This window comes from Mytilus edulis, chromosome 11, assembly GCF_963676685.1.
Source record: "Mytilus edulis chromosome 11, xbMytEdul2.2, whole genome shotgun sequence".
NCBI lineage: Eukaryota > Metazoa > Mollusca > Bivalvia > Mytilida > Mytilidae > Mytilus > Mytilus edulis.
This window is the reverse complement of record NC_092354.1, coordinates 38,940,450-38,951,657: the sequence shown is the minus strand read 5'-3', so window position 1 is coordinate 38,951,657 and position 11,208 is coordinate 38,940,450. Positions and strand designations below refer to the sequence as shown.

The 11,208-nt window shown below is 32.3% G+C and overlaps 1 protein-coding gene across 1 annotated transcript; it reads right to left on the bottom strand.

The window, feature by feature from the left end:
- Positions 1 to 5,856: 5,856 nt before the first annotated feature.
- On the bottom strand, positions 5,857 to 8,706 carry LOC139495537 (uncharacterized). Its single transcript, XM_071283790.1, has 2 exons — positions 8,451 to 8,706; positions 5,857 to 7,803 (listed from the first exon to the last, which is right to left on the bottom strand). Exon 2 carries the CDS (start codon positions 7,638 to 7,640, stop codon positions 5,991 to 5,993), a length of 1,650 nt encoding a protein of 549 aa, XP_071139891.1. The 5' UTR covers positions 7,641 to 7,803; positions 8,451 to 8,706; the 3' UTR covers positions 5,857 to 5,990.
- Positions 8,707 to 11,208: the final 2,502 nt, after the last annotated feature.

Genomic DNA, 11,208 nt, shown 5'->3' with positions numbered 1-11,208 from the left:
ATTTACATGTTTAACGCTTATAACTTGTACAAAAAATAACGTTTCCATAAGGTACAATTTTTGTTAATCATAAAAACAATGCAAATCAGATTGTAAAAAACAGAGAATCAAAGGTCCAGATTTTCCATCAAGTTAGCAAAATTTGATGCAGGAATGCAGATGTTTAATGTACATTTTCATTTAAAAGTACCAATTTAAGAATATAACTTCTAAATATTGATATTTTTGCAAATGTTAACTATTTTGGGTTGTTTTTATTTTTTTTTAAATTGGCATTTTAAGGGGAGGTAACTCTAAAAAAGTGCATTTTCTGAAGGATTCTGTATGGAATTTTCCTATTTTGTATGTTAGCCGGAAAAAACGTACGTTGACCCTATCTTTTCTTTTGATATTCTCAAAGCAGTGTCTGAAAGCTATCTTTTCCTGAAGTATTTAACAAATCTATCATTTTGTTTAGTTTCTAATCACAAAATAGTGTTTTTCATACAAAATGTGTCATTTTGTCCCGTCCTGTAGCTTGAGAAAATGCGCGGTGACCTATCATTTTTATTATATTTTTCAACATGTATCAATAGATACAACGTTTTGGCAAAGTATGAACAAATTCTATCATTTTTATTTTAGACTCCCATACCACCTTAAATATTGTATAGCCTCTCATAATCACAAAGTACCGCAAACGTCACTCATCACTGAGCTGGTGATAATTTGCGAAAGTTGCTATTTTAGTTAATATGCATCGAGTTTAATTACTGGTTGTAGAGGCTGATTTATGAGATTCACTTATGAAAACTTAAAAACTTTTTACAAGTAAAACTCGAAACGTTGGCTTTCCAGCACCCCCCCCCCCCCCCGGCCCCTTTTTTTTAAGTTTCAAAATCCTTGCTCCACACCTGTGTTGTTTAGTAATCCTACCTCATGACCAAAAGCATTGAGGTTGCATTTTCTCTCTAAATCATAAATGTATTCAATGTATATAGCAACTTTCAATATCCGAAAACGTTGTTTAAAATCTTTTCTTTAATTCATAGATATTGCAGCTTGAATTCATTGTCCGCGACGAGTACACATTATAGTAAAAAAGGGGTACATTAAAGAAAACAAACTATTAAATTTGAAATCATACCGGAGGTTAAATTGTGAAATTGAACAGTATAAAATAAGACAATTTCTAGCTGAAACACTGCTCATCTTGAACATTTTTTTTTACCGAATTGCCATTGAAATAAAATAAAATAAAATGTGTATGAATAAATGTATTTTAATAATTTTTTTTCTCTATCAATGGTTTGAAACATTATGATAGCATGATCGTTTATGATTTTTTTTACTATTACCTTTATCCTTCTGCAATTTGCGAATCTGATAGAGAAAAATGGGGGAGGGTTATAAAGTATAAAGCCAGATAGGCAAACAAAGGAATAGAGAATGAAGCGGTGTTCAAATATAAAGAAAGCGGAGTAACTGACGACTTGAGATGGAGAAAAATGGTCTAAACATTTTTTTCTTCTTTTTATAAATACGTATTGCGTGTAAGAAAATGCTTAAATTCCACAGCTCATCGTGAAGTTGAAAGTTTACTTTTAGAAAAAGATAAAGAAGTAAAGGCTCTCATCAATTTTTGCTTGTGAGAGGACTGTCTATTTATTCCATTCCGTAAGGTGACCTAAAGTTGTTAATTTCTGTGTCATTTTGGTCTCTTGTTGAGAGTTGTCTCGTTGGCAATCATACCACATCGTCTTTTTTTTTTTTTATATCTGTATATATTTTTAAAACACAGTGTATATTTCTGTTTTTTAGATTACGAATCCTGCCTTTTGAAAATGTGGTTTCAAACCACCGGATCACCATGAAACGTTCACATGATTCTTTTGAATCCACGAATGTCGTTTGTTATCGTGAGATTGATATTTTTGAGTGGTAAAAAGCAAACACACACAACTACCAAAAACACATCTATTCAGAGGACAGAATTAGTTTTCAACAACAGTTATCAGTAGATGTCTAAATATACAATTTGTCAAACATGAAATCAGCACGAGTCTATAAAGTTCATAAATGAATTAAACAAACAAAAATAATGTATTCAAAATGACGAAAATCTATTTCTTGTCTATGTTTCAACCTTAACTATGTTTTCTATTGAGGAGGAACTTGAAACCTTTATAAACTTGTCTCCGTCATAATATAATGTTACCTCGTGGTATCGTTACTAATGCATGCTCGCCACGAAAGCTTGGTGCCGTGGTTTCGATTCTCCAGACAAAACAAAGAGCTCAGAATTTAGAATCGGAAGCGTCTCAACAAATAATACACCATTTAGGGGTACATGTATAGGAGCAAATAATTTTTTGCTAAGAGTTATAATGATGTGTAAGGGAATAATGACATGTCCTCCGGTGGTTTTTTTTTTTGTGAATAAGCATGTTGAACATCGGGCTCAGAGTTCATGTATAGAATAAATCATAGTAGGTTTCTTTTTATATATACCTGTATATCGCATTTACATAGTCTCGCTCTCATATGCATGTAATAGTTGCCACTGACTATTGCACACTAGTGAATTTATGTATTTTGAAGCAACTGGAACACGCATACATGTCTTTTTTCACTATGTGATTTAGATCTCAAAGAAATTATTTTAAAAATACCAAACTCCCAGGTAAATATAGAAAAGGGAAATTGCAACAATCTGATTAAAATCTAGATGCGTTTTATATCTACCTAAACTTCCTACTTATTACAGTTGCTTATATTTCCGTTATATTGTTCACCAGGAAAGTGTATATCTTCTTCTCCTTCTTCCGTTAAAGAGTTGACCTCATATTTGAGTGATTCACTAACTCCGCTCGGTAAAACAGGCGGCTTCTCCATTGATTAAAAGTAAATATTAACAAAATAATTAAAACTATATACACTGTACAATTTGGCAAGCTGATGTCTAGTTAGGCTGCATCTGGGTCCAGGGCACACTGGCTAATCTGGCCCTGAACTCCTCGAGTTGGTGTAATGAGTATGCAACTTATCATTGTAACTCAAGAAAATTATGCCTCATGATAAGAATTTAGATTTTTATCAGGCATTTTATATATTAAGACATGTTATCCTGAATAGAGTGCGTTCCTAGAAAATAGATTTATTTTCGTGTTTGTCTTTAAACATATAGGTTCAGTTCAGAAACGTGGCTCAGAAAAGATGTGCTTGATAGTGTGCAATCTCATTAAAATCAGCTGTTACTTTTCGTTATGACTATCTCTGCTAATAGATGAAGTGTAGCGTATCACAACATCGGATTTTAATCGGATTGAATATTTTGACACTTTTAAGAGATATAGGAGCATGAGAAATTTGAAAATAAATGAGGGTTTAACGGAGATACAGAATATAGAGAATATTGGGCAAAAAGACCAAAGTATAAATAACAGGCTATTATTTGAACTGGGAATTATTTTTAATTATGGAATTTGCACAATTTCTTGTGTTTAAAATTTTTAATAAATTCCATGTTTACTTTTCGTTATGACTATCTCTGCTAATAGATGAAGTGTAGCGTATCGGAACTAAACACATTTATTCAAAAACCAGTTGTTGGCATGACACGGGTTATGTTCTCCTCATATATGTTATGATGGTATGATACTAAACCCCTAACGGGAAGGATTGTGCCTGATGTTCATATGATGAAATCATAATCTTTCAGTCAGTTTAATTGAAGTCTGAAGCTGGCATGTCAGTTAACTGCTAGTAGTCTGTTGTTATTTATGTATTATTGTCATTTTGTTTATTTTCTTTGGTTACATCTTCTGACATCAGACTCGGACTTCTCTTGAACTGAATTTTAATGTGCGTATTGTTATGCGTTTACTTTTCTACATTGGCTAGAGGTATAAGGGGAGGGTTGAGATCTCACAAACATGTTTAACCCCGCCGCATTTTTGCGCCTGTCCCAAGTCAGGAGCCTCTGGCCTTTGTTAGTCTTGTATTATTTTAATTTTAGTTTCTTGTGTACAATTTGGAAATTAGTATGGCGTTCATTATCACTGAACTAGTATATATTTGTTTAGGGGCCAGCTGAAGGACGCCTCCGGTTGCGGAAATTTTTCGCTACATTGAAGACCTGTTGGTGACCTTCTGCTGTTGTTTTTTTTTTTCTATGGTCGGGTTGTTGTCTCTTTGGCACATTCCCCATTTCCATTCTCAATTTTATTATTTGGTATTATAATCTTTTCAGCGGTTAATAACACTTTCCATACAATGTATTTTGGTTAGATAGTGTTGTGCGCGGCACAGTACATTCTATTAAAAATATACTATTTTCTTTGTAATAAAAAGTGTTGTGCGCAGAACAGAACATTTCAGTACAGAATGAACATGGAATTTATTAAAAAATTTCAATAACAAGAAATCAAGCAAATTCCATAATTAAAAATAATTCCAACATTCCAAGTTCAAATAAATAAAATGCCTGTTAAATGGCAAATGAACAAAAGAATAGAGGGAAACAGTAAAGAAATTAATATAACTATATACGTTTGTAGAATTACTCTGTAAATTGAAAATTACGCGTGAATATACACAAATGTATAAGAAATTTGCTAAATTAATTTAAAAAAAAACCTGCTATATTAGTAATTAGCAATACAGGGATGAACTTAAGTGCCATTGTTGTAACACTAAGGAGCATTGTAACTTTTAGTGAAATAAAATATGTAAGGTTGGTTTAAAAAGAAAGAAAATAGTTCCTGTAAAGGGGAAATGAATTAATTAGCGTTTTAGCGATATTTTATGTGAAGTTACATTGCTGTCTAATTGTGCATCTCAGTTTTTCGACCATTTTCATGCCCTGTCCACTAGATCATGGTCCAGTGGATCAATCTGGTGAGTTAAGTCTTATTTTCCTATCTTTATATTTTGTTTTCATGTTTTTGTACTGTTACATCGCTATCCAATTCTAGGAGAGGGTATGGCACCAGCAAACGATGTTTAACCCCCACATATACATGTAATTCAGTTGTTGTCATTTGTTCCTGTAATCATAGTAATCACATTTGTTTTTAATTTATTATCTTGGTTTTAATTGTTTTACGTTTGTCTTTTCTGGACAAGTATGGGGTTTTGTTCATTGTTCAGAACAGTACAGTCACGAACAATAGTAAACTTTTGCGTCTCTGGTGGTGATTTATCTTATTGGCAATCTTACCACATCTTCTTATTCTATTTTGTTTGGGTTTTCCTCGTGTATATTAAAACTGAATTGTTGTTTTGCGGAGCTCGTTTTATACACGGCAATAGTCTTAATTTGTTTTTATTAGATGGGGAATGATTTTAAAACTATCACCTCTCATTGTCTATTTCACGTCTTATGCATAGATTAGAAATAATATTAGGGGAGGGAAAGGAAGTTGCAAACGTTTGCCTCAGTGTGAGTTAAAATCCTAATGGTATAAACAACGTAAGTCGCTATACCAATTTAGCAGCTATGTATGCTTAGATACAAGGAATATAAAATTAAAAATGGAAACGGTGAATGTGTCAAAGAGCCAACCCCCTAAATAAAGAGAAGCAAACAGCCATGGTCCACCAATGTGTCTTTAATACAGCGAGAAATTACCACAACGGACCCTCAGCTGACCCCTAAACACTTACAGTATGTATATCATGTATATACTAGTTCAGCAAAAATTGACGTCAAACTGAACTCGGAATCAAAAAATGCATTTCTGTATTAAGTAGATGCCTCTGTTATTATTTAGAGTTATTCCGCTTACTCTAAAAAAATAAAATTGTAGTTTCACCTCGTGTTTATTAAAAGACTTTTTTGAATTTCTGATGGGAATTTTAACTGACAAGTGGACATATATGTAGCATGCTTTATTTCCTACAGTAAAAGAAGGCTGATTCATTTACATCAATCATTTATTTTCTTTCAAAGAGCCCAGACTAAAATAATATTAGTTACTCTTCGTTATTTAGTCAACAGTTTACCTAATTTAAAAAGATTGAAATGTTGCAGCAAAGGTATTATCATGAAAACAAATCAAAACCAGCCTTTTTTGTTTCCCAATGAAAATTCCAATCGGAGAATCAAAAACGCCTTCGGTTCTTAGAATTTCTTCAGCTGATTTTCCATCGGGTTTTATTTTAAGAATATTGCCCGAAGACGTTCCGACAACAAGGATATTGCCTTCATAGTCAACACATATGCCACTTGGACATTTTAGGTCCGACCTCTTAAATTTCCAATAAATTTGTTGTTCCAAATCGCAACACACTACTTCGTTTTTCTTCCAGTCGGTATAGAATAAACGAGAAGAATGAAATGTTATGTATTTAGCGTCATGAAACTTCATTTCTATTGTTTTGACAAGTTTTCCCTTTAAGTCAAATATTTGGAATCCAACTTTCTGGATCGCCACAATCAAATTTGGATCGTTGAAAGTTATAGCGGTACAAATACCAGCTGAAGTACTGAAACTCTCCATTACCTTGCCCTTGGATGAAGAAATTTCTATAACCATGATTGTACTTCGAACAGGGAAATTCAAAGCTACAGTTTTATTCGCAACCTCGCACACATCCCATGGACTGTCAAACAATTCAATTACCCGTGATTTAACGCCATTACCTTGATAGACAACGAGACACTTATTCACATATTCTGTGAATACAAGTTCGCCATTTGAAAGTATAGCACATCCATTTACATTGACGTGATCGGTAGATTCGGTAACGAATTTTTGTTGAAGCGTCAACTCTGTCGAAGATGAAAATCTTGTCGACTCAGTCACCCTAGAAGTACGGTTATAAACTTGTTCAGAATCTTTCGCTCCAAGAGATTTGCTTTTCCCACCACTAACGGAAGTGGTTGTCCATTCCTTTGCATTAATTTTGCTTTGCTGAACTATACGTGACTTTGTTGGAAAGGTTTCTGCATGTGTTAGTTTAGACCTATAATCATTATGGGTCTTACATGTGATATGTGTTTCGGAAAACTTTTCTATACATGATTCAAAAGGCTTAATATCTAAGTCCCTCGCAAATTTCATTTCACAATTCCTTAGTCGATCTTCTGTTCCTGACATAGAACATCTTATCGCATCAAGTTTTTTTTGTAGTGATATTGTCCCGAGAAACATATGTAGGTCAGTTGCAAATTGTTTCATATTTGATAGATTATCCTTGATACCAGTGCACTGATTGGTCAATGCTTCTAGTTCATTATATGACTCTGTAATTTCATTCTTACAACGATCAGAGGATTTTGAAATGCTTTCAAAAAGCTTTTTTTCTAAAACGTCAAGAGAACTGATCATACTTTTTTTAAATTCTTTAACCTCAGATTCTAATTTTTGTCGTTGCTTTTTGATATTTTCATTGTTTTGTTGTTGATCTTGTTTCAAAATATTGACGATTTCAATAACAGAACACAAGCTTTCTTCCAGTTCTTGAACATAAGACGATGGGTTCGCGTTTTTTACAATATTTTCTAGTGATTCAGAAGATATTGGGGGACAGTCAGAGTGATCTCTTGATATGCATTTGACGCAACAAGGTTCCTTGTGAGATGAGCAAAAAAAATCTAGTTGCATATCATGTTTTTCACACAAAACATTAATCGTCGGAGAATCAGCCTCTAACATCTTTACTTCTTCAAAGTTTTTTTTTTCTTTCTGATTCACTAAATCGTTGTGTTGTAGCACAACTATTGCTGACAGGAAATGCGCAAGCTTACAGCAGAGTTTGTTGCATTGTTAGTCATCTTACATGGTGTGCAGAATTTTCCAGGCGTAGACATAATTTTATCTACAAATACAAAGTTTAGTATTTGGATACAATTAATTTAGGTAGCAGTAGTTTATAAATGTTGCAATCTCCTTAATGGATTAAAGAAATACAAATGGAGTTCACAAAGAGAACGGCATTGATCTATAAGGAGCAAGACCAACTTCGTCTCCCACATACGGAGTAGAAATCATTGATAGAGGGTGACTGCTCACATGAAAGCTAGTAAACTATAAGAGTTTTACGTGATAAAGTGGAAGATATTCCTTCGTAAATTTTAAGGACGCCATCACGAAATGGTTGACATTTATCGAATATCTGTTTTACAGATGACGACGGATAAGATCCAATTGTCGTAACTACAATCATGTTTCCTTCTCCCGAATGTGACCTACATACCTGAGCAACACGATGGTTGCCACATTTGGAGCAATGTTTGCTTACTCGTCCAGAGCACCTGAGATCAGCCCTAGTTTTGGGTGGGTTTGATATGCTCAGTCTTTAGTTTTCTATGTTGTTTGGTGTACTGTAGTTTTTCTCTTTGTCTTTTCTTTTTTAGCCTTGACGTTGTCAGCGTGATATATGTATGATGACCATATTTCGAAAAAAAAAACCATGTCATTTATCTAAAAAAAAATACTGCATTACAATTAATGATTAATACGAACCTTCTTAAAAATTCAAGTTGTCTCATCTTTCATCACTAAAATCATCTGGTTTTTATTCAATCTTGTTTACATTTATGTTAAATAATCTAGTAATGGAGAATCATTACTTGAACTTGATAGTTCAGTGCCTTTATTGATTTTCTAGTTTTGGGGTTTTAAATGACAAGGTACATTTATTTTGCTCAAAAGAATAAAAATATTACTGTTATCATACTATCGACAAAGGTAATTACCTACATGTATATATCGCAAAATCTTCAACCGGTCTAGTTTTTATTTATTAGATATATAAAACTTAAGTGTTATTTCTTGTAATTCGAATTCTTAATGTATTAAATATGCACATACCGTCCGGGCAATATAAATTGTAATGGGAAAATGAAAATGTTTAGTACTTAATTCTCGGTCTAAATAAAATCTTTTATGCGCAATTTCCCTAAAATCACATAGGTCCTGTTTATCAAGTATACTGTAAAGTAGCAAATATCCACCAGAGGACTAGATAAGGGGATTTTGTTTAATGACTTTTTTAATGTGTTTGTCTCCATCATATATACCAGATTGATTTGTTTAGTATACATGTATTTTGGTAGAGAGACTTCGATAGAAGGTATAAAGACTAATCGAAATATATTATCATATAGGCATTAATAATAATAAGTTTAGCTAAGATTGAACACGGACAGGATTATTTATAAAAATCAAATGTGTCCAATTTTATATTTTTGTTTCTACTCTGTTAATAGCTCACTTGAAAGTTTAAGACAAATATTTGTTCACAAAAGTAATAAATAGAGTTTGGAAAATCATAGTTAAAAACACACGGCGACTTGGAAAGACTTACAAAACAAATGTATAGGCTGTGAAGTATTCGATATTTTCTGAAACGATTACTTAAACGCCCTTTATACCAATACCAAAAATTTAAAGAAAAGGTAATATATGACAGAATATTGGAAAGTATTTTTTCTTGTGTATCTGTTTATTGTTTATTAATATGTTAACATACTCAAAGAGCGAATTTGCTCTATCAAGTCATTGTTTATTTTAACTTAAGCTTTCTTTTGCCTTGAATACACAATTTAAAGATTAATAAAGCTAGTACAGTCGACACAATGTGTTTGAATTGTAGCAAAACATCTTGTAGAATTTGTTCGTTTGCATTTAGAAGAAAAAATTGTCTGATGAAATTATCTGTATCTCTCTATCCGAATTACCCTTAACACCTGTTTTTACTGTGAAATAGACTGCTTCTTGTTACGGAATGTTACGCAATGTGATGAAATGAAGTTATTTTTGCGCAATCTTTTACTAAGTTAATTCTAAATTTAAGAAATAATTAAACTACATTGTTTACAAATTAACAACTACAGCATGGATGATATTGCTACATATTGCCCCGGTTTTTTTTTCTATAGTGATTGTACAAAATCACTCATTGATTTGCTGTATAAGATCAAATTATTCATATATAATAAAAATCAATGATCTTAATCTTTCTATTGTATTAAATTATTAAATGTCATAGTCTACTTTTATAAAAAGGTACTTGTACAAAAACTTTAGCCTCTTTAAAATAACTAAATTTTGTGTATGGAAAAAACGTGTTATCTTCTTTTTATAAACACGTGTTAATTTATTTCATTCCCATTTAAAATTGACAATTTGACAAGCTTATGTTTGTTTTAAAAAGAACAATAAAATTTATGAGAGGTTTGAATTGTCAGTAGATGTACTTACTTTTTTACTAAATGTTTGTAATGAAAGAGTATTTACAACATGTACAATGTTGAAATAGGACATTCTTTAAGAAGTTATGAAAATTATACAGGTCATGTGCTTTAATTGTAGTTTATTACCAAGTTAATAGTCAGATCAGAAACAACTTCTCATGTTAAACGTATGTCACCTAGATTTAAAAGATTGTGTATCGTACATGAAAGTAGCAATTACGGTGTTATTAAGGCTGTATCATTCTTGTGTAACCAAAAATGAACACAGAGAGTTAAAAAGTCAAAATATGACCGATCTATCTTTTGTTTAAAATGAAAAGACTATCATATCATTTTCGTCTACAACACAAAATATTGTAAGGCAGGTTTATGCCATTAAAAATAATGTGCGTTTCCATTATCACAGTATTTATCATTTAGGTGAAGACAGTGTTTAGGATCGAAGACATTTAGCGAAGTTACGTAGTTGCAATACATATTTTATCCCCGTTTTATTCAATTCATAACTGTTCCCACTTAAAACAAAAGAGTGGATACAAATCTTCCCATAAATAAAGGCAACAGTAGTATACTGCTGTTTAAAACTCGTTAATCCATGGACAAAAAACAAAATCGGGGTAACAAACTAAAACTGAGGGAAACGCATAAAATACAAGAGGAGAATAACGACACAACATAAAAATGTAACACATACAGAAACAGACTAAGCATGAGACAAAATCCGATGAAAATAACAGATATAACATCAAAACCATATACACGAATTTAGGATAGAAAGGTACCATGACACGTCTTATAGTAATGTGAATTCACACTAAAACACAAGAATGTAACATACACAGAAACGAACTATAATATAACAATGGCCATATTCCTGACTTGGTACAGGATATTTATAAAGAAAAAATGGTGGGTTGAACCTGGTTTGATGGCTTGCCAAACCTCGCACTTTAATGGCAATGCTAAATATAACATTAAAATGACAACATAATATTACAGGAATACAATACAAATGAATAGGAGAA